This window comes from Chelonia mydas, chromosome 1 (genome assembly GCF_015237465.2).
Source record: "Chelonia mydas isolate rCheMyd1 chromosome 1, rCheMyd1.pri.v2, whole genome shotgun sequence".
Classification (NCBI taxonomy): domain Eukaryota; kingdom Metazoa; phylum Chordata; order Testudines; family Cheloniidae; genus Chelonia; species Chelonia mydas.
In genome coordinates this window covers 99,910,242-99,935,353 of record NC_057849.1, presented here as the reverse complement: position 1 = coordinate 99,935,353, position 25,112 = coordinate 99,910,242, and the positions used below count along the sequence as shown (strand labels likewise).

General features: G+C 39.6%; 1 protein-coding gene across 1 annotated transcript in view; it reads right to left on the bottom strand.

Annotated features, from left to right (window-relative positions):
• ITGBL1 (integrin subunit beta like 1) overlaps positions 1 to 25,112 on the bottom strand; it is a 254,672-nt gene that overhangs the window by 116,526 nt on the left and 113,034 nt on the right. The window contains exons 4-8 of the mRNA XM_007066259.4: positions 23,989 to 24,135; positions 16,763 to 16,885; positions 11,132 to 11,272; positions 9,271 to 9,411; positions 4,210 to 4,356 (exon numbers count right to left, since the gene is read on the bottom strand). Coding sequence (XP_007066321.2) covers positions 4,210 to 4,356; positions 9,271 to 9,411; positions 11,132 to 11,272; positions 16,763 to 16,885; positions 23,989 to 24,135 — 699 coding nt within the window. The remainder of the gene's footprint in view (positions 1 to 4,209; positions 4,357 to 9,270; positions 9,412 to 11,131; positions 11,273 to 16,762; positions 16,886 to 23,988; positions 24,136 to 25,112) is intronic.

The window sequence follows — 25,112 nt, the reverse complement described above, 5'->3', positions numbered from 1 at the left end:
CTTTCTTTCATTCTCTTATTGTGATGATAGGAATCCTTATAATTAAATAAAAGCTTAAATTCTGAAAATTCTGAATGTGTCAGGCATATGAGATGCCTCAGCGCTGCTGAATTCTCTTATCTTGTACAGCTGATGCCCTCTCTATTACTGCTCACTCAAGAAAATAACTTGCACTATGTTTGAATAATAAAAATGGCAGTTTGCTATAACTAAGTTGTGTGTGTGTGTTTGTGTGTGTGTGTTTTTGTGTGTGCACGCTTAGCCCAAAACTTAGACCTGTTGGAATTAAAAAAACAAAATCAAAGCTCCTTTGATAAAGCCGCCTACACTGTATGTAAACATGTTTTTTTAATATACATACTAAATATATAGGCCCACTGAATCATCCAACTAGCAATGAGTTATAAAAGTAATCTTGGATGAGTTTTATGGTCTATGTTTAATTGATTACAAATAAATCCACATGAGCCCAAGATCACCACCCCTCATTGCAGGTTACCACTTCCTAGGGAAAAATCTCCCTGAAATGTATGAGTGTTGCAATATAAGCTGTAGCAGTGTGGGCTGTTCCTAAGACAAACAGATAATCATCCTTCCCTAGTTGAGGAGCCTTCTCACTTAACTGAAAAACTGACAGCTGAGAGACGACCAACAGGAATCACATTCAGGGCAGCTACATGGCAGCCCAGATAATCACCCCTAGGCTACCACTCTGGTCCAAAGCATGTCATAATAGGCATAGTCATATCACAATTGTCTATAATAAATAAAACATAAGACTTTGAATTTGCTTTTCATTCAAAAATTGCAAAACACTTCAGCAAACATTATTGGTTTAATCCCTGTGAGATATAATATCCCAATTTTATAGGAGGGGAAACCGATAAGAGAAAACAAGCATCTTCCCTCAATGAAAAGAGACTGTGACCTCACTCCCACTAAGGAACATTTATATTCCCTTACATAGGTAATTCTTGTGGAAGGGATGATTTTTGCCCATTTTTTTCCAGCTACTATAAATAAAATGATATGATACAGATGATACACAATACACATATTTTTTTAAAAACCTGCAGAATATTAGTCTCGGACAAAGTAATGTCAAGCCAATGTACTTTCTCTTTATATGGGGTTATGAGAGGCTTTTTTCCTTCCCTTCCCTTTCTTTCTTTTTTTTCTTGGACTGGCCCATACTGTGTGTGCCCTTTACACAAGATTTTAAAAATTCAAAGTTGAATTTCTGGAAGATTTATGATTTTTATTTTCAAATCAGAAAGTTTTGCAAAATAAGCTAAAACCTCAAGGTGGCCAGCCAAAGCTTTTATGGAATGTTTCTTCAATGCCTCCTCAGCCAGTAACTGAGTTTACTTTGGCAATTACTGAAGTGAAGAATTATAAAACATTTCTAACTTACATTTCATATTTATCATGAGAATACCACTTAGAAAGTAGTTGAACAATCTTAAGAATCCAACCTCATGACAAAATGTCTCATGTTTAAACATTCTCCACCTGAAACTCTCAGTACACATCAGTATTTGATATAAAAGGTGAAAGGGGTATGAATTACAATTTTCTGCTTCCTGTTTTCTACATGTTATGGCTAAGGAGTAAATTATCTGTGTGGTACAAGTGGTATTAAGAATAACCATAATATTTTGTCCTCATTTAGCACCTCTTACCAAAAATATTAAAGTGTTTTATAACAAGTGGTTTAGTATCATGATCCCCACTGACTAACAGAGAAACTGGGGCACAGAGAGTGGATTCTCCAAGGACACACAGCGAGTGGCACTGTAACAAACAGCAGCTACATCTCCTGAATCCCAGCCCCCTCTTCTAACCCAGAGATAAACTGTTTTACTAAACAAAATTCTCATTAAATTATAATATTGTATGCATAATTTCCTACATACTGCAGTGCACATTTATTCTTTTTCTCCTTGTATCCGAGCTAAGAGAGAAACATTACAAGAAAGGGACCAAAATAGTAATGTACAGACACCATGAACAAAGACAAGGATTTTTAAAGGTGCCTAAGGGATTTAGGTGCCCCAGTCCAATTGAAATTCAATGGGAAATGGGTGCCTAACTCTTTTTGATTCCACTGAAAATCCCAGTCAGGATATCTATGATATCAGGAGCAAGATTAAAAAATCCAGTTTGAAAAGGGACAGATTGAGAAACCAACAAAAAATTAAAATTGAATATTCTTAAAACTCAACCCGGTCTCAAGAAGAAATTTACTCAAAAAACTAAATTGTTTGTAAGGTATCACATTCCAGGAAAACCGTGTCCTTTAAATCACATACTGATACCAATAAGGGGTTGGGAAAGCAGCCCCGCTACATTAAAGATGTTTGAGCAGGTCCTCTAGCAAAATAACGTTTAAATTTCAGGAATAGTTTACCACATGATATGGGCAATCCCACGGTTACATCCATAAAACCTCCTTACAGGCTCCATATTCCCATGCACCTTCTAGCATCTAGTTCTTTCTTGCTATTCTATTCTATCTATATGCTTACATGCCCCTCTTCAGTGCAGTATCTGAGCACCTCACAATCAATCATTAATGGATTTTTATGCTCACAACACCCCTGTGAGGTAGGGAAGTATTATTACCCCAGTTTACAGACTGGAAACTGAGGTCACGATAGGCCCGAGTTTTGGGACCCTACCATCACATAGGGTCCTAAAGCCTGAGCTTCAGCCCAAGCCCAAATGTCTACACGACAGTTAAACAGCCCCTTGGCCCCAGCCCTATGACCTCAAGTCAGCTGGCATGGGCCTGCTGTGGGTTTTTAATTGCAGTATAGACATTCCTTCTGTTAACTGACTGCACATGTGTAATATATTAGTAATATTCAAAACTCCTAACCAGGGCTGGCTCTACCGTTTTTGCCACCAAGCAGTGAAAAAACCTGTCACCGCCGAATTGCCGCCACAGATGGCAGGGGAGAGAGAAGCTGCCGCCAAATTGCCGCCGCAGCAGAAACTCTGCCGCCCCTTTCTGACGGCCGCCCCAAGCACCTGCTTGGAACGCTGGTGCCTGGAGCCGGCCCTGCTCCTAACCCAGCCAAATGGAAACATTTTTTCCCAGCACGACTAAAGGCACTTCCTCTTGTGACAGCTATTTCTCTGCTAAAAGGTCAACATTCTGCCAGCCTAGCCTGATAAAAAGCAGCTGATAATTCCTAGTTCTTGTAGAAGATAACTAGTTGTGCACAAGGACTGTTATTAACAGCGATACATTTGTGAAAGAAAAACATAGGCAAATGTCAATGTGGCACTGCTAACTTGGGTGAATAGCTTATGACCTTTGTTTGACCCTGATTATTGCAGACAGTATTAGGGAAAGAAGCAATCATAAATTAAATGACATTTAAGGTTTGAGTAATAATTCAAAAACAGCATTAGTCCTTTTCCAGCAAATGCTATAGAGGGCAGACTTCATAACAACTTCAATTACCAATTCTAAAAAAAGTCTATATCATATTTGCCATTCTAGTCTCTTGAGAGCAGAATCATATTTCATATTCTGATAAGTCAAAATGAATGGAATCCATTCTGTTTTAGATGATTTTTCCCTCTTGCATGTTATTTATGTTTATATTGTCCCAACTGCATACCTGAAACTCCATACTTAATTTTATAAAAGTCTGTTAATAAATAATGGTTTTAGTCAAAGCTTTTGAAAAGGCAACTGAAAAGTGAGCAGGCAATTAGAAAATGGCTATCAAGAACAACTATTATATAGGGCTCAATCCTGCAGTCCCTGGGACAGATCCTCTGCCGGTGCATATCTGAGTATGTCTATCAAAGTCAATAGAGTTATACCAATTTACACAAGCTGAGGACGTGACACTTTCATTCAGTGGGAGTTTTCTCCAAGCAGAGGGTGCAAGAATAGGCCCATACTCCAAATATATCCTCACCAAAGAACTAATAGCAGTGATCTTGAAATCTCCTCTACAAAAACTGAACACACTGAAGTAAATGAAATATAGTATAATGCAGCAGATGCCAGAAAAAACAGGTACTCTTTCTCCTATTCTCCCTTCACCCTACCATATAAATCATGCAGACATGACTCATGCACAACGAGGAAAGTTCAAGCTCTTTAAAACAAGAAATATATGAATAGAAAAATTTTAATCAGGAGTAGATTATGAGGGCACGACAAAGATTCTAACAAACTTCACCTACCTCTTCCGGAGCAAGGTAAATTAGAGCTTCCTTGGCATTTCTTAGAGCTGTCCGCAGCTGACAATGGACAAGAACGTGGATGTTCACACTTCTTTCCAGTCCATCCTTTTTTACAATCACATCTTCCACAATTACACTGTCCATGACCTTTACAATGAAAAGAATTAAAGTCTTCTAAGTCAGTCACAATCAAGGCAATAGATACATTAAAGTCTAATGATAATAAGCACAGTCTCTAATTTCTAAAACTCAATTTTTATTAAATAATTACCATGGAAGAAGGTTCAATGTAATCAAGTCATTGCACCTAAAAATCAATATTTCCTGTATGATAATAATAATGGATGCCACGCTGTTTGTGTTATATAGTTTCTAGACCATTGAATCATTTTTCCTTTCTTAGAAAATACTGTAGCTCTGATCTATAGTATAAATCTTCATACACAAGACTGTTAACCAAAGAGGTAAAGACACTCAAATGTATGTTCTGACAACAACGCAAACCCTTAGCAACAAGGCAACCATAAGACAACTTTCACACTCAACACAACACCACTCTCCACGCTTTATCTCACTACCGTCAGAATACTCTGTCTTACCAGCACACACCTTCTGTTCTGCACTCACTTTCAGTTCAACACTACTGTGACCCACAATGCACATACAAACACATTGTAAATCACACTGCAGTGCAAGACCCTTACTCTGAACTTCCAATTTACTGACAATTGCAATATTATATACCATGTCACACAGAAAAAGAATATGAAGTTCATGGCATACTCAACATTTCATCCCTTATCAAAACCACACATTTCTACAGTATATTTAAATAATTATTTTCAAAAAGTAGATCTACTTTATGATATATTCTGCTTTAAAAAACTGACATGCAAATTATGTAATGCTGAATACAATTTGCCCTGGCCTATATCAACCACTCATTTGTGATCAGCATCATGGGCTATCTGAAAGCCTGGAGGGAAGGACCAAGACTGAAGATCCAATTAAATCTCCTCTGCACATCCAGCAGAGAAAGTTCTAACTTGATCTCTAGCTTCTTCCACCAATCACTTAAAGGGGCAGACGCCTGACAGAACAAAATATTCTAAGCATTGGGTGAAGAAAGCTTGAGCATCAGAGTGACAGGGTGTATAAACCCCACACTGGTCGGGCGGGGGGTTAACCAATCACTTTTGGCAGCAGAGGCCACGCCCTCTTGCCTCTGCTGCACATGCTACCGATAAAAGGAACAGATAAATAGCAACTGGTCAGTTCAGTCGGGGCTGGCTGAAGAGGAGGATGGACGGGAGCAGCCGTCTCCTGCTGAAGAACCATCAGCTCCTCAGACTGCAGATGATAGTAGTACAGGGGACCTCTGCCCCCAGCTACGGAGGCCAACAGAGACACCAAGCTGCTGCCCGTGGAGGACAAGCCCTCAGGAGACTCAAAGGTAGGAAGTGACCCAGGAATGTGTTGGGAGCTGACACTTGAATTCTCAATAAGGATATCACTGGCTTCATAGGGCCCTGGGTCGGAATCCAGAGGAGTAGGATAGGCCCAGGTTCCCTTACCCCCATCCTGCACTTGCCACTAGGTGTTACCACTGGGGATCACTGATACAGACTGTTGGTTTGCTCTGCCCCACCCCAAGGGCCTCAGATTTCTTATTGTCAGCCCCAGCCAGGAGGCTAAGAGCTCCAGACTGTTTGTCTGTTCTGCTTCCCCCCCACCCCCAGGAGTGGAGCCAGAAGTAGTACAGCACAGAGGATTATTTGCCATGAGACCTGATGTCCTGGCAAGAAGAGGAGACTCAGTGGGCCGTGTCTGATATGATGTCATGATTTGAAAAGGGGACAACCCCCTCGTTACACACTGCAGCCCCGTGACAATCAGCAAAATCTTTCTTCAGCAGCAGAGTAAAGTTTGAAAGAGGGCATAAATGCTTTTTTCATTAGACTAGCTCCCTAGCCAGCTCTGCTCCCAAGAACCTCAGCCAGTCACCACCCACTGCTTTAAGTCCAACCCACTCTTCTTTTGTCCACGGTCCCATCCTGGTTTTCTTCTTGCAAACTATAAGCACATATGTTTTATAGATCCTGTCTGACTACATTGAAATATTCACACTTGCAAATACTATAAGTCTAAAATTTATGCACTTACTAGTTCATATGCAGAAAACTGGAGGAGGCGGGGGGCACGGAGCTCCCTAAGCTTCCAGGAAGGCCAGCAGACCAGTTGCTGTTCTGCAGGTGCACAGGAGGTGATTTTTCTTTATGTTTGTTAATTGTTTTTCATTTAAAAATGCCAAAGGCCGCTCTTCGGTCCTTTGTTGTTTTTGTGCACCTGCTGGCAGGCTGGGCATTGGCCATATGCCCCTGTGACCCAGATGTGCATCTCTGAAAGGCTAATTCACTTATTGACTCTCTCCTGATAAAACAGCTGTGTATGCGCGAACAAGACAGCAGCACATAGTCTATACGTGAATATGGATGTTTTCCTATGGGAAGGCTCATTTTGTTGTTGGTTTTTGCTTTCTATATCAGGATGTTAACATGATTATCTTTAAAGGAGGACAGTCCCTTGACAATGTGAATACCTCTAAGTGAAGATCATGCAGTTAGATACCAAACAGCATTAAACTCTTTAAAAGAGGACATCCAGTTGGCAACCTGAAGTACTGTAAATTGCCAATCACCCCCAGGCAATGTGAAATCTCTGAAGGGAGCTACCCTTCTGTGATGTTAAGCCTTAGCAGCGGGGCTCCCAATTCCAATGGTATAAAGTCTTTGAAATGACTGTTGGCATTTCATTCAGTCAGAGTAAAATTCTTATCTGCAACAGGGTTTCTATGATTCCAGTCCACTAATCTGGACAGGAAAGGTTTCCTGCCTTTATCAATTAGGCAGCAGAACAACACGAGAAACTTTTGAACCAGCTCAGTTCCCTTTATTGTCTATCAGGTTTGCCATTTTGCCTGAATTTTCCCCAATCTAAATAAACCCCAGTAGATTTTGTACTAAAACACTGAAAAAAAACTTGTTAAAACCTAAAAGAGTAACATTTTGAAATGAAACATAGCACATATGCTTTGTGATTCACTTTGTAAGCGCTGTTTTTCTGCAGACATAAAACAGTAAATATATTGTCCAAAATTAACAGCTTGAATTTTTTAAGTGCTTTCCCACATTATGGGTTTTGGCAATGACTTACACAGATGCAAAGTACCCTCGTTTGAACTGGGGTAAGTCACACTACTGAAAGTCAGTTTACACTGGTGCACTGTGTCTAAGCTAGGGGTTTGCACAATTTGTGTAAACAAGGCCTTGAATATAAGAACACAAATGCAAAACCCGTAATCTAGTTAGGCATAACCCTCTTTATGTATTTACCTTAGCTACTGATACGCTTTTACAAATCATTTGCTTTTTTCTACAAGTGGAATATAACAAAGGTTCAATCAAATCAATCCCACTGCGGTAAAAGTCAATTGATGCTGATAGTAGTAAGTTTTAAAAATGGACAATATCCTGAATTCAATTGTCCTGTTTTCTGTTTACGTGTTAAACACTTAGAGCTGATCAAAATTTCAACCAAAAAAGTGGGAAGAAAAAAAGTCATAAAACATTTTCAGAAATACAGATCTTTTTTTCTCCTTTTCTGACCAGTTCTAGTCCCAACATTCTTTTTCAAACATAGTTGTGGTTAAAAAACCTGGATCTTCATATTTATCATTAGTAGAGAAGAAAGGACCTGAGGGTTAATTTCACCATCTCAGTTTCAGCCTCCTCTTACTGTTTTAGGCTCCTTCTATGATCTTTTGATTTGGGATCAATCATGCTGGGAGGTGGGACTATAAACTTTTCAGAAGCTATTTTTAAAAATTATTTTGTTCTTGTGTGGTTCCAAATTTTTTTCTTAATTAGGTCAAGTCAGATTTCCAGAGAACACTGCAATATTAGTGTCAGACTGTAATCTGTCAAGTCCCTTTGAAGATGCATTCAGTTGCTTTTGCAAGATGTGTGCTTCTGTAGAGTGCCTTGGTGCACAAAACGCATGCAATGTTTTAGTCAAAGTCCTTCTCATGCTTAGTGCTAATTTCATCGTATTTATGGTAGTCGGATAAAAATGAAGATACATCATCTTCCCCAGAGTTCCACCAAGTGTCACTGGGAAGCTGGGGCATCAGTTCTTTTTCACTCAACATACCATGAGGATGTTGGTAGCTGAGGAAGAATTTTTGAACCTCCAGAAATGAGCTAGGATTGAGTTAGATGTTAATCTTTTTCAACAACAATTAAAATAATGTGCTGAGCACCCATACAGCTGAAGTTCTAGATGACTGCTCCTCAGAAATGCTCTCATCTTTTCCCATTTTATTTTCTTATCTTAGCAAATAGCAAAGACCTTCTTGTTATACCCTGCATTCTTGAATGGCATCTTGAGTATCTTGGATCCAATATTCTGAGGGGCAGCAAGGTACAGTTCAGGGGTAGAATCAACATCATTTAATAAGAACACACATTTCCTGTATTGATGCTATAGTCACTACCATACCACTTTTTTATGTTCTACCAACCACCTTGCATTTATAACAAATGTGGATTCTTTTAGTTTTTCCTTTATTTCCCCCACACTGTCTTCATTTTCAAGTTTCAATCTGTGTGGTAGAGTATATCCACAATTAACAGCTTCAGTCATTCTTCAAATTGTTCAGTTTGTGCTATGTTGAACACAATGTACTTAGCATAACACAAATGAGTGCTTACAGTTGGGCTCCTTAGTTCATATTTAGAAAAACTGGTCAAAAAGTATGTTTTGTGGAAAAAATAAAGATGAAAGATTTTTCATTTCATTTAAATGTTTCACAAAATAGCATGGTTTTTTATTTAAAAAAAATTTACTTACTTCCGATAAAATAATTAGAGTCTGAGCCCTAGTGTCAGCTGAGCAAAAATTACACTAAAGAAACAGAATGAGGAGTAAGAGCAAGCCAACTGGACATTCCTTCTTCCAAAATTAAATTCAGACATCTTGTTTACATTTACATATGCCCCTTACCTGAACAGAAGTCATCAGAATATCTGTCATACACTGCCTTGCAGTTTCTTTCATCGCACTCACAGGTATCTCCATGAATATCTCCCCAGTCACCAGTTGGGTCCACATCATGGCATGTGCATTCACCACATATACACGTGCCTAAGAAAAAAAACAGAGCAGAAATGGGCCTACCAATGGGCATGAATAAGAATCAGTGTGGAAACTGAAACTTGCTATTTTGCCTTCACAAAAGCTTTGTGAGCACAGGGTCATCATTTCCAATGTTCATTAGTTAAAAATGTATGCAGTGGCTTCCATTGTCTCCAGCTATCTTACTTCATAAAGGAGCTTAATTGCTTCTTCCATTTAGTCTGAATGAAGGTCATCTAGTACATCCATCAGTTTCAGCGAGGTCTGTGATTGCCCACAGTTCAAAGTCAAGTTTGCTGGCAGCCACCAGCACTCTCCACTACAATAATATGATGTATTTGAAGAGAACTGGGCTGGATGAATCAATATTATGGACACTTTTACCGTTCATTCAGTGAAGAGAATGTTAAACTCTTAGAGTGGATAAATTATTTAATGATGGTGTAATCCCCAAACAGTAAATTTTTAGAGTAACTTTTCATCAGCTGCCCTAGATATTTAGTATATATCAAAATATGTAAATTGGGAACATTGATCAAAAACCCATTAATAAAGTGAGTGGAAATAGCTTTATAAAGTCAAGGCATCCTGAAGTTTCATGTGGACAAAATCATAAATACGTGAAAGTTAAAAAGAATTCTGGAAATAGTATTGGGCAGGTAGTTCGCTTGTGCATCCTGCAGAAGTTTGCAGCTATTAAGGGTACCAGTTACACTCATTTGCACTGCTCCAGTATAAGGATAAAGAAATGCTTGCTAGGTAAGACATCTTAAAATTCCCTTTGGTAAGATATCACTATTACAGTGCAAATAAAACATCTAATTTGACACATAATGTTTCTATATTTATTTTTTCCTGTATTACACAAGTTTTTTTTATAGTTAAAGCCCAAACATTAAATGAGCCTACATTATTTCTGTATTTGAGCCAAGCTTTCAATTTCCCCATAATTAAGATGAGAGAGTTTTCTAAATGCTCTCAGGCTAATTAGGTGCTCATACTATAGCAGGTTTTGTCAGTAGAGATATATTTAAGAAAGGTATCTTTGAGACTTGCACTTTTGCTCTTCTGTAATAGTTCTGGACTGCAGCCAAAGGAATAACATTCTCACTTTGAACTATTTGTTCACTGAAGCCAAGTATAGCAGCTGGTGAATACAAATCTCATTTTTTTCATTATTTCTTCCCAAATTGGCAAAATTAAATGGAAATTATGGATGAAATTCACGTGATTGGACTTTGTGCAAAGAACTATATGTAGTTAAAAAAATTGATCTTCCAAGGCCATGAGCAGGCCCTCTTTGGCTGCTGTTCCAGGTTATGAGATGAAATAATGACCACTGTTCTTTCATAGCCCATATTCAGGGGTTTTGGGAACTCAGGATGAGTTATCTGCCCATTACCCGTCCAGTGCAGTCTCATTGTAGGAGCAAGAGGTGAAAAGGGCTTCCCATTCTTGGGTCAATTTCATCTTATAAATACATATTTTACATAGGCATATTCACACATATATGTATATAATAGGAAATATGTGTATGCATATACACAAACATATTCATACATGCACACATAAGTGTATGTTTATGTGTACACACATACACACAGATGCCAAATTTTAAAGATTCATGTCGAGAAGTGAAAGGAGAGCAAAACCAAAAACTATTTCCAAAAATTATGACCTTTGTCCTAGTGCAGAATAAATGCACATATAAAATATGTGAATGACACACCTCTATTGCTGCAGATTTTGCCATCTGGAGATGTGCATCTTTTCTTGATCTCCCATGGGGTGATGTCACACTGGAATTCACATTTATCTCCATGCCAACCAGCCTCACAGTAACAGTTTCCACAGTAACACTTTCCATGGCCTTAACCCAAAGCAAATTTTATACAGTGAGAAAAAGACAAGTTTTTAAAAGAGCATTAACAATCTAACCAGTTTTACTAATTTTCCTCTTCATCCTTGCAGTGTTATGATCACAACTAAAGCAGCTGACAGATTTGATTTCTGAATAAAATAAAATTTCTACAAAAGCAATTAATTATGTTATATTGATATACCTCCATAAACCTATTTTACAAATGTTCTTCATTTGCAATACATAAATCAATAAATAATAATAAAATTAAATTTAAACTTATTTTTTAAGCAGTCATTAAACTTAATTCTTGAGTATGGATGGGTAAATTTGGTAGATCGTGAATGTAACAGAAAAAGTTAAGAGCAACTTTAAATACACTACTGTGGCTCAATCTCTCTCATGAACTGCAGAGTACTGTGCACTTGCAACTTCTAAACAACAGGAGCTGAGGGAGCTCGGCCCCTTGCAAGATTCACTCCAGGGGGTTCTGTGCCAGTGGAGGGCTCCACCTGTGCTGAGCAGCTTGCAGGACTATGGCTTTTGTTTGTATCTGTTTTAAACAGGGAAATTATGGACAGAGACAAATCAGCTCTTAAAAATTAAGAGCTAGCTGGAAGATCAATCCCTTCCATGAATCAAAACAAACCTTTAACAAATTCACCTAATATCCCTCCCCCACCTTCAAAATCCTGAACAGGTCCTGCCTTTGGTCATTTGGGGCTTAATCCTACAAACTCTACTTAAGCCCTCTGACCTAATCCACCAAAGCACCTAACTTTCAGCAGGTGACTAGTGCAGTGACTTCAGTGGGACTACCCAAGTGTTTAACATTAAGCACGTGGGACTCTTCATGGGCTTATAGTTAAGTACATAGTTAAGTGCTTTGGTGAGCAGAGCCAGGACCTTGCAGGGTCAAGTCCTTTCTCACTTTACCCTGAGTGTCAGACTCAACAGCCCCAGCAGTCTCTGCAAGAACTGGATCACCTGTTGTCCTCAAATATCTCATGTTCATTTACTATCAACAGTGCAAATTTTGAATTGTGAAATGTAAATTTTACAGTCAAACATGACATTTCCACAGCTGTCAACCAATAAGGGAAAAGAAACAGTTCTGTGTGACTTATGTAACTAACCAAGCCAGAGCAAATTTTGCATTTCAAATATTCACAATGAATTGTTCATGAAAGCAGATCAAGAATTATTTCCGAACAAATTTGTGAATAATTTCTAAAACTAAATACATTTGAGAACTAGGCAATTTTTTGCAGACACTTCACACTGGTAGAAAGGAAGCTAAATTTGTGAACTAAATTGTTATACATTTTTTGACCATCTCTATCTTTGACTAAAGAGGGCTCATGGAACGATTCCACATCATTGGCTACAGACTGCACCCCCTGCCAATCATCTTGTGACTGTGTGCCACTAGAGCACAGATGAATAGGCGAGCGAGTGTGGATGGCGCAACACAAACCATCACCATTGAAAACAAGTCATGCATGTGTTCTGATGACAGGGTAAAGTTTTATTAACTGTCTTACGGCTGTTGAGGCACAGAGGCTGAGACATAAACAGCAGCAGTCTTGGCAGGCATAATTTGTAATCCCTTCCTTGGCATCAGACTACCTAAGCACTTTATTTGGAAAGGACTGCCACTCGTGCAGTGGTCTTTTTAGCCACAACTATGCTCACAAGATGTAAAACCATTGTCAGCATCATCTTTGGTCAAGAAGGATAACAACCACTTTTGACCTCTTCTTGTCTCCCTCATACTCATAGATACCCAGAACTAGTATGAACTACATAATTTAATCTACAATTATCTTGGAGTGGATCTATGGTTCCTGACTGAAGACAATGCTGTTCTATGAGGACACAACAACAAATTGCAGGATCAGAGTTTAGTTAGCTATCATATGGTCCATGTTAAAAATCAGGCCGTATCTTTGCTGAAACTGAATATGAAATCCCTATGGCTAATGCCCCTGTGATGGGGCCTCTGCCCCACACTAGCCCATAAAGGGTTAATAGAACCCTAGGGAGGCTGCACAACAGACAGCCAATGGGAGAGGACCCTAGGGAGAAAGCCAATTGGAGAGGGCTATGAGGAGCAGCCAATCAGGGCCAGGCAGGCCCATGTAAGAAGAGCTGCAGGGCAGAGCAGGCCAGTCACTCCCTGGAGCTCAGGGAGGGAGGAGGACTGGCTGCCTTGCAGGCAGAGGGCAGCTAGCATCTTGGACAGAGCAGTGCTGGGCAGGATCAGGGGAGTGAGAGTGAGCTCCTGGCTGACTGCTGACATGCTAGGGCCCTGAGACAAGGGTGGAGAAGGTGCTGGGGCTGCGGGGAAGTGGTCCAGGGAAGTAGACTGTGGGGTTGTAGGGGGTGCAGCATGTGGCTGACATCTACATGGTCCCTGGGCCGGGACCCAGAGTAGTGGGAGGGCCTGGGTCCCCCCCTGCCACTCACCATCGAGGAAGTGGCTGAACAGTGGACTGCCATTTCCCTGGAAAGGGGAGAGAACAGAGTGTGACATAGCCAGAGGGCTGTGTCCTGAAGAGGATGCTGTATCCTTTGGGACAACATGCATCTTGGAGCAGAAGTGACAATGGTGGGAGCAATCACTCCATTCCATTAGTCAGCCACTACCCACCACAAAGCCGGGCTGCCCGCGGACAGTTACATGCTGACCCGCGACAGTCTGCCTTCCTCATGGGGTGTGTGAGGCTAGACCAAAAGTTGAATGGCAGATAGAAACCTTGCACCTGACAAAAATAAGAAACCAAGAACTTTCTGGCTTGGCAGCTGGAATGTCAGTACCATGTGTCCAAAATTGACAGACAATGACAACCTACAATTCACAAGCAGCATAAGGAAGTCAGCTTTGGTAGACTGTGAGCTGAACAAACTCAATGTTGACATTGCAGCACTCCAGGAAACAAGACTTGCAGATGCTGGTTCTGTCCAAGAGGCCAATTACACCTTCTTTTGTCAAGGTAAAACCAGCAAAGAAAATCCTCTGCACGGTGTCAGTTTGGCTTTGAGAAACAAGTGAGTAAAGCTCCTAGAAACTCCCATTGATAAGTCAGAGCGTATCATTTCACTTAGACTTCAGACAACCATCGGCTCTGTGAGCATCATTAGTGCCTATGCACCAACACTCAAATCTAGCCCTGAGGAGAAGGATACATTTTACAACTCTTTGCATCAAGTTGTCAGAAGAATACCATCAACTGAGCAACTTTTCCTTCCTGGTGACTTTAATGCAAGAGTTGGTGCAGACAACAACTCATGGCCAGATTGTCTAGGACATTTTGGCATTGGCAAGATGAGTGAGAACGGCCAATGACTTCTTGAATTCTGCACCCAAAACCAAATGTGCATTACCAATTCATATTTTACAGGAAAAGATCACCACAAAGTGTCCTGGCGACATCCACAATCACGCCACTGGCACCAATTAGACCTTGTTATCGTCAGGAGGAAAGACCTAGTACTTAGTACAGAACACTTGCACGTTCACAGCGCTGATTGTGACACTGAACACTTCTTGATTATTAGCAAAGTCAAGATTACAGCCAAGAAACTACATAGAGCAAAACCTAGGAGCAAGCCCAAAATCAATGCTGTTAATACCAAAAAAACAGAGGAAATGCCAGGAGTTTGTGCAGGCTTTTGAACTTAGCATGCATGGGAAATCATTACCAGAGAAGGCAGAGGAATTTTGGGAGGATTTAAGAACAACAATCCATGAAACAGCTTTGGCTACATTTGGTGAAAGAGACCATCAAAAAAGGACTGGTTTGAAGAAAATGAAGTGGAACTATTACCTCTCATCAATATTAAGAACACAGCCTATCTGGAACACAACAAGAAGCCAACAGAGAGCACCAAAAAGTGAGACTTCAACATACAAAAACCAAGATGCAGTGAGCAAGCAGATGCTGTGCAAATCATTACTGGATCAAGCTCTGTGAAGAGATACAGACAGCCTCAGACACAGGAAATCTCAAAGTCATGTATGATGGCCTGAAGAAAGCTCTAGATACCACTGTCAACAAAGTTGCCACTCTCAAATCGCACAGTGGTGAAATCATTACAGATAAAAGCAAGCAGTTGTCCCATTGGGTTGAACACTGGTCAGAGCTATACACACAAAAAAGAAACATCACCAGTGAATCACTGGACCAAATGCCAATTCTACAGGTCATGCCAGAGCTAGATGTGGAGCCCACTGTAGAAGAGCTAAGCAAGGCCATTGATTTGCTATCAAGTGACAAGGCTCCTGGAAAAGACGGCATCCCAGAGGAAATCCTCAAGTGCAGGAAAGACAGCCTATTACTATATCTTCATCAGCTGCTACTTAAATGCTGGAAAGAGAGTCAGGTACCACAAGAGATTTGTGATGCAAACATCACCACTTTGTATAAAAATAAAGGTGAAAAGGGTGACTGCAACAACTACAGGGATATCTCGCTACTAAGCGTAGCATCCTATCTTTTCTAGTATTCAACAGGCACATCAACATAAAATTGGAGTTTTACAGAGATAAATCTAGTCCCCAGTTGGATTATGGCATCACTGAATGAAACAAGGGTAGGGAATAGGAAAAAACTTTATCATGAGACACCGCACTGATGAGAAAGGATACACAGAAAAATGCAACAGGAGAGTTTAATGGGGTTTTGTAAAACGTCAAATGTTATCAAATGTAATAAAGTGTGGCATTTTCTCTTCACACTTGGTAAAATAAAATATATATTGAATCACTGACATATATCCCTCCCCAGCTTTTACTTGGATCAATTATTTGATAAATTTGGCCAGCATTCCCAGGATATGGTTTCTTCAGAGGATCATATTACTATCATCATTTTAAAAACCAACTTATTCTGTACAACTAAAGTTCTTTTCTCTCCCAAGAGCAGCATGGAGAGTTAAACAAATAGAAATTATTTTGGTCTTTATACACACATGGATAAATACAGATAGTAATACATATTTTACACACACTCACCAATGTAAAATTGCAGTATTATGGGGATGAATCGGGTCCCCTTGTGTATGTGGGTGTGTGTTACTCCTTTCTAATCCCACTTGTCTCAATACTGTATTTCTCTATTTTTAATGTATCAGCTCAGTCTCTCCCTCTTTCTTCCATCCTCGTACAGATCCACTTCCATGTACCTCACTCGTTAGAAAATTAGCAGCTTTGTGGTGCTATGCACCCTGGCTCCTGCTTCTCTTCACAAAAGGAGACAGTGGCTCAGGGCTGCTATGTTCCACAGCTTATTGTTCAGGCCACTTGCTCATTTGAAATTTCTACTCACCATTCACAGTGGTATTCATGCTATTTATCTCTGTCTCTCAATGCATGCATGCAATAAAGTCATTTTATAATTCCAATAAGTAAAAATCTGAAATACTGTATTACTCCATTGCATGTCTCAACCACCTTTGACTGATCTTCTTATTGTGCTTATTTACTAATGCACTTACCTGTACAGATCTCTCCTGTTTCATCATCTATGCATTCTCGGTCATCACACTCACAAAATTTACCATAGATCAGTCCATTCCCGTCCGAATTCTCACACTTGCATCTGCCACATTGACATATGCCTGTAAACATTAAAAAAAACACTCTTGTGATTATAGTTCATAGAAAGAATAGTTGTTGCTGTTTTAATTAATCCAACAGTGGTTTTATATACCTTATTGCTGAGCTCACTCAAAACTTAAGATAACCCAGGGGGTCAGGGGAGTCCATCTGAAGTGTAAATAGATGTTTTTAACTGTCTAACTCTACAAAGAATCAAGAACCATAACAAGAAGTATCATACTTCTCTAGAACCCTGTAAAATTCACCTCCAGGGCTGTCTGTCAACAGCTACCCCAAAGACATCATGAAATCCACAAACATGAATGCAACAGTGGAAGACATTCTCTTTCTCTCATGAAGGAAGAACGCTGAATTCTACGCTGCCAGTTTCTCATGGAACCTGACTTTGTCCAGCTCAGTGGCCATATGGCAACAGACAAACATGACATGATAATTGAGATCCTAGAAATAATATTGGAAGAATTCCCTCAGTATATTTAGAGAGTCCCACAACATCCTAATTGCCCATACGCTCAGAGTTTAGCCGATCGCCATATTTGGGGTCAGGAAGGAATTTTCCTCCAGGGCAGATTGGAAGAGGCCCTGGAGGTTTTTCACCTTCCTCTGTAGCATGGGGCATGGGTCACTTGCTGGAGGATTCTCTGCTCCTTCAAGTCTTTAAACCATGATTTGAGGACTTCAATAGCTCAGACATAGGTGAGAGGTTTTTCGCAGGAGTGGGTGGGTGAGATTCTGTGGCCTGCGTTGTGCAGGAGGTCGGACCAGATGATCATAATGGTCCCTTCTGACCTTAGTATCTATGAATCTCCTACATAATCATAATTTAGAGAATGTGGTGCCAGCGTAGTGAGATGGAGAAAAACCCAAGAAATCAGTCTGAACTAATTTTGGGGGAGCACCACCTGCAGTAAGAACTCATGCGCAGATGTCAGGGAAGAGGACTCAACTTTAGATAGTAATTATCACAGCAATACCTTGAATTTGCCAACTGACTAGCTAATTGCAGTGAAAATGTGAAACAAACAGTAAGTACTTTACCAATATGTAATTAGAAATGTCTAATAAAACTGTGAGCTTTTTCTGCAAGGATGTACATTCCAGGGATATTTGATATAAGACTGAAGGATTGATCCCTCACTCACTGATCTTAAACTTTTCTGCGACATTCCTTGGTTACGAGGGAAGGTTCCTTGACCCATTAATGTAGTTTTCACTAGGCTTGGCAAACCGGTCAATTGACAGTTCAAATAATGTCAAATGACTAGTCAATTGATTGCCTATTATTTGGTCATGGTCAAATATTGTAAAATATTGCAGCAAGAATACCCTGATGTAGATGGCAATCTGTCTTTTGATGGCATCATGGTGCCATTCTTTCATTTTTTTAGATCTTAATTTCATTGTTTTGCATTTTTCTGAGTTAAAATAACTTACTTAAGCAACTTAGTTTTTGTCATTAGGCATAAGTATCTAAGCCTAAGCCTAGTGGAGACCATAAAGTCTTTTTTTAACTGATGTTATTGTTCTAATAAATTAGTGCTTCAAAATATTTTACTGTTTTTTACATTTTCTGGCAACATTTGACCTATATCTGACTGGTCAGCTGGCCAATTATTTCTGAACTGGTCAAATGCCCAACACTATTTTTCACTATTTCATTGCCACCTGTATACAAAGGGCTCATTTTTCCCCTTCAGATATTGACTGGGGACCTTCAAACTCTGGATTAGTTAATGCATTTGAAGGACTGCTGGTTACATCCATGATAATATCTTCATGTTCCCAGACTATGTCTTCCTCCATACAGCATAGACTTCTAGAGACACATTTCCCCTGTTTGTGATGGATCTCATAAAGCAGGACATAGTTCCATTGAAAGTGAACAGATTTATTAACATGCATGTTATTCGTAAGCTGACACAGCAATACAGCTTGACAAATAGTGCAAAAATTGTCTGAAAGGGCTTAAATAACAAAACAAAACAAAAACCTGTGGAACTAGCATAACATCTGCTGATCATCACGCTGAGGACTCTGCTCATATGTTATATCCTTTGCCTTTTCCCTGCTGGTGCATTGAGACCACAGCTCATCATGCTGGACAATACTGTCTTATTGCCTCCTTGTACTCCCCCATCTGTCTGTATACATCCATCTGTTGTCTCTTGTCTTAAATTGTAAGCTCGCTGGGGCAGACACTGTCTTTTTGTTCTGTGTTTGTACAATTCCTAGCATAATGGGACCCTAGTTTATGACTAGGCTCCTAAGTGCTATGATAATAAAAATAATAATCGTATTCGTGTATTTAGACTATAAGCTTTTTTGGACAGTGACTTTATCTTATTCTATGTTTGTACGTTCCCTGTCCCAGTAGGACCCTGTTCTTGGTTAGCCCCTAGGCCAGAGGTTCCCAAACTTGTTCCGCCGCTTGTGCAGGGAGAGCCCCTGGCGGGCCGGGCCGGTTTGTTTACCGGCCGCGTCCGCAGGTTCGGCCGATCGCCGCTCCCAGTGGCCGCGGTTCGCTGCTCCAGGCCAATGGGGGCTGCTGGAAGTGGCGGCCAGTACGTCCCTCGGCCCGCGCCACTTCCAGCAGCTCCCATTGGCCTGGAGCAGCGAACCGCGGCCACTGGGAGCCGCAAACGGCCGAACCTGCGGACGCAGCAGGTAAACAAACCAGCGCGGCCCGCCAGGGGCTTTCCCTGCACAAGCAGCGGAACAAGTTTGGGAACCACTGCCCTTGGCACTACCAGAATGAACATAAGAAAATCAGCAATTTGCATTCCTAAGTCATCTAGGAGTTCGCTTCAGCTGTGTTCATGCCTCTTGTGTAGTTGCTTTCCACAAAAATTCAGTAGATGAGATTACTGGAATAAAAAACTGGTATCCAAAGCAGCACATGTAAGCTAATAATACATAATACTATTGCAGATATCAATTTTTAAATTCAGATTTGTATTTATAATGGAAATTAGACTGAGTGTCATACTCATTCAGACCGGGAATAGAAACCTGCCATGCAACCTATATGTCCAAGCTAAACAACTTAAATTTAAAAACAATGACAAGAACTTGATTACAAATAAACTACAGATCTAAAATTATTTGCTGAAGTTACTTTGCGAGCATTGTTAGGTAACGAAAAACTTCAAGAAAACTCCAATTTCTCAGTAGATGATTCACAAACAGAAAAGGAGAGAAAATGTATTCATTAAAAGTTATTCAACCAGCTTTATGTACAATTGTGTGCATGCATTAATAGAAAATACATTGGGCAGTTGGGCTCCTATCATCATGCTAGGCTTGTGTTTTTGAAAAAATATATATATATTTCTTTCTGCTTCAGATCTGAACCCTAGAGTCTAAGAATAAAGCAATGAAGGCCAACTCCCTGTTTGAAAGACCTGGTGCCTAACTGGGCAAGTACTTGCAATAAATACATGATGATTTACTTGTTACTTCAGTGTCACACATATATCAGATACCTGTTCCAGGTGCTAGGCAATCTGACAATAATTTAAAAACATAGTCCTTAACTAAACAAAATGATAGTAGCAGCCCAGTGGCCAAACCCACACAACACTAATCATCGCCAGTAAACAAAAGACATTACAAAACAAAAACATTCCTGCTTCAAATCCCACAACCTATTCCAAACCATTCCAATCTCAGCCACCTCAAATGGCTGCTCAACTAGTTGGGCTTTTCAGTGAATCCCAGAAATGAACAGACTCAGGCCATCTCCAGCCAAGAGATGCGGGAGAGTGAATTCAAAAGGAAAGAGGCCCTCATGGAGAAAGTGCTACTAGCAGCATCCTCTCTTTTAACCTGCAGGGGCTCCAGCGCATGCATTTCAGCTGATCACAACTGATAATGTCTTATATTGAGAGCCAGATCCTCATTTAGATCTTTATCAAAAACAGTATGTTAAACTCCACCCAGAAAGAAACAGGTAGGCAGTGCAGATCTTGGAACATCTCACAGAAGAACGCTCTGCTTAACATTTACACATATACGTGAGTTATTTGTGTGTCTAATTTAAACACGTGTGTATGTTTTATGTTTCCACAATTGCTCGAGCCACCTCTGATAATCGTAGAATCATAGAATATCAGGGTTGGAAGGGACCTCAGGAGGTCATCTAGTCCAACCCCCTGCTCAAAGCAGGACCGATCCCCAATTAAATCATCCCAGCCAGGGCCTTGTCAAGCCTGACCTTAAAAACTTCTAAGGAAGGAGATTCCACCACCTCCCTAGGTAACGCATTCCAGTGTTTCACCACCCTCCCAGTGAAAAAGTTTTTCCTAATATCCAACCTAAATCTCTCCCACTGCAACTTGAGACCATTACTCCTTGTTCTGTCATCTGCTACCACTGAGAACAGTCTAGAGCCATCCTCTTTGGAACCCCCTTTCAGGTAGTTGAAAGCAGCTATCAAATCCCCCCCTCATTGTTCTCTTCCGTAGACTAAACATCCCCAGTTCCCTCAGCCTCTCCTCATAACTCATGTGTTCCAGTCCCCTAATCTGGGTCTATATGATGTTTAGCATAGAGGGAGCTGTGTGGATGTAACTTTATGCCAAGATGTGGTCCTTCTCTTGTCCAAAGTGGTAACTCAGTTACTTTGTTTATGTACTTTCTCTCTCTCTCTCTCTCTCTCTGTGACACATTAGATCATGGCTCATTTCTGGTGTAAGACTTGATAATGATCCTCTATTGTTCAACACTTCCCTTTGCCCATCAGTATCTCAATATCTGACAAGCTGTCAGAGAGTGTTTCACTACTGCATTGAAGAGAATACCAAAACATGACAAAATATAAACTGACTTTATAGAACAAACCTAGGTCCAGTAACCAGATACCTTTCCCAAAGAGAATTCCACAAATCAGGGTTTTACTGTCATGTTTTAAGGTGCACCACTTGAAGGAGGTGGAGGAAACTAAAGTTTTTTGTATAAACGGAAAAGCAAAAGGAAAGAGAGTCCAGCTCTGGTTACAAGAAAACCTAGTCTTTAATGAGAACTTTGCCTCCACATGAACTGCCTCCCTTTTTATAATTGAGCTCTCAGTCTTACCCTAAAGCAGCTGATTGAGTCTTCACCAACCAGTCCTGCCTTAATTCCTCTCCTGCCTATAGTCAAGTAACAAGTATCATATCAAAAATGGATTAGATTCAACTCAGATAATTCCTGGTACTTTTGCGATCTATTTTTTTTGCAGTCTCCAGCAACCACACAACAAAAACACTAATCCAGGAACATATCCTTGCAACAAAGCCCGTTGCCAACTCTGTCCACATATTTATTCAAGTGACACCATCATAGAACTTAATCACATCAGCCATGCCATCAGCGGCTCGTTCACCTGCACATTTACCAATGTGATATATGCCATCATGTGCCAGCAATGCCCCTCTGCCATGTACATTGGCCAAACCGGACAGTCTTGATGCAAAAGAATAAATGGACACAAATCTGACATCAGGAATCATAACATTCAAAAACCAGTTGGAGAACACTTCAACCTCTCTGGCCACTCAGTAAAAGATTTAAGGGTGGCAATTTTGCAACAGAAAATCTTCAAAAACAGACTCCAATGAGAAAATGCTGGGCTTGAATTAATATGCAAACTCGATACCATAAACTTGGGTTTGAATAGAGACTGGGAGTGGCTGGGTCATTACACATTGAATCTATTTCCCCATGTTAAGTATCCTCACACCTTCTTGTCAACTGTCTAAATGGGCCATCTTGATTATCACTACAAAAGTTTTTTTCTCCTGCTGATAATAGCTCATCTAAACTAATTAGCCTCTCACAGTTTGTATGGCAACTTCCAATTTATCTGTATATATATATATATATATATATATATATATATATATATATATATATATATATATATCTTCTTACTATATGTTCCATTCTATGCATCCGATGAAGTGAGCTGTAGCCCACGAAAGTTTATGCTCTAATAAATTTGTTAGTCTCCAAGGTGCCACAAGTACTCCTGTTCTTTTTGCAGTCTATGCTATCTCCAGCAAAGGAATGACAATGCTTAGTCATTAGTTTAGTGCCAAGATGACACAATGAGTAAGAGAACTATCCTGTAAGTATAAAGCTACATACGTGTATGGGCTTCAATGTAAATTAAAATACTGGAAATGTTGGGCAAAAGTGTGAACTTGGTAACTCCTCCCACTGCCAGATTCACATAGACATTTGTGAATGTTAATCAGCAGAATCTGATTTCAGTTCAGATTGCCTGCAAATGTCCACCAAAATTTTAAGGCTGTGCAGCTGGACCTTCAAGACAGTTGTATCTTCCCCTGTTTATCTACTTGGTAATTCCCACTGAGGTTAGCACGAATCATAAAACTTAAACAAAGGATAAAAAGAGTTACAACAGCTCGTACAAGGGTTTTGGCTGGAGGTTCCCTAACCAAAATGACATGGCAAATGTTTTGGGACAGTAATATTTAATAATCAATGTCAAAGCTTCTGTATAAATTTCCAGAAAGGATGTTTGCAAATGCCCCCTTTGCATCTGACCAAAACAAAAAAATCTAAGCCCCCTCTCAGTGTTAATGTTGTTATCACATCCTTTTGATGAGTAAAACATCTGGCACAGCTGGAGTCTTCATCAATTTAATATAGTTATGGATGAGCCAGAATTCTAAAGAAAGCATTTTGAGTACACTTTACAGGTAATTTAAAAGTCATAAAAATATTTTCACATAAATCCTTCTAAAAAGTTTAAACGAGCATTGCATATCGTGTCTAGCAATCTGCATACTACAGTTTAGGTTACATTTTTTTCCACTGATTTTTCTGGATGAAGAAGTCATTCAGAACAGCTGGAGTCCATGTCAATTTCAAAGGAAAGACTCAGCCTGCTGACTTATTTTCATTGTGTTATCTGACTTCCATTACACACACATATGCTGACGAATAGAATTTCACAGAAGTTTAGCATGTCTCCTTAAGTATACTAATCAATCTTTAAAACCATATTCTGTGAAGTTTTAATTAAACCATGTCAAATGTCATCGTGATATACAAGGTAACACAGAAAGAATTTTAACCATTAAGGAAAATCTCTTACCTGCATTAGAACAGATAATATCTTGAGAATTCTTACACATTTCATTGCTCTTCTTCCGTGTAAGATTGCAAATAGTTGGGTACTGACAAGCATCACCATACCAGCCTTCATCACATTTGCATTTCCCACAGTCACACTTTCCATGGCCTAGGAATTTAAGGAAACAGTATCAAAATCACTTATCATTCAAACTCATCTTTTCTAATCTACTTTTTTAAAAAGCTACAGTTGCATCAAAAAAGTTTAAAGTTGACATCCTTAACAGATTCTCTTTAAGTCACTTTTGCACAGTTATAAACATGACTTCTATTCTAAAAGCTAGAAAAAGTTTAAATTAATTTTGAAGAGAGATTTTAAAAGTATGTAACTTTAGTTTCAGAGTACATTATTTTGATAGTCCTGAATGGCTATTTTTAAAAAGGATTACAGAATTAGACTACTAGTACATAAACAATATTTATAGCTTGAAAATCTTTTTTTTTTTTTTAGTATTTTAATTGCTAACCATTATTATCTCAATGAAATGATAGCGAGAGCTTGTGATAATGTTTAAAGACAATGGGATGCATATTCATGAGTAGCGTGAATATCATTGCTTGGTAGATTAGCACTGCAAGAGCTTCAAGGACCAATCCAACTGCTTCTTCCATCAATAGATGGCATGGTGTATATCAGTGGAGATCTGTACACTACATGTCTTTTGCAATGTCTCTCACGGCAAAGATATGCATATGAACCATGAGCAAAGTGTGTCATTTCGACTACTTTCTCTTTACACAAGGTCCAATAGGTTTTTACAAATCCTTTAAATGTCTTAAATGATTTCTGACCAGATCACTGATTGCTCTGTTCATTTATGATGCAGTTGAATCATTGTATTCCAAATTAATCATTAAGCATAAATTACAGTCAGTTAATTTCCAGTTTCCTCTTTACACTTTTAGACTATGTATGATCTTTCGTAAACCATTCTATCAAGAACAACATATGGCTTCAAACAGTTGCACACAAAGGGCATCTATCTAATTGGCAGGTGAGCATTCTAAATGTGTCACTTAATTTCTCATCAATAAAATCTTACCACAGTTGATTTTAAATATGCCAATTTGTCTGCGGTCAGAAAC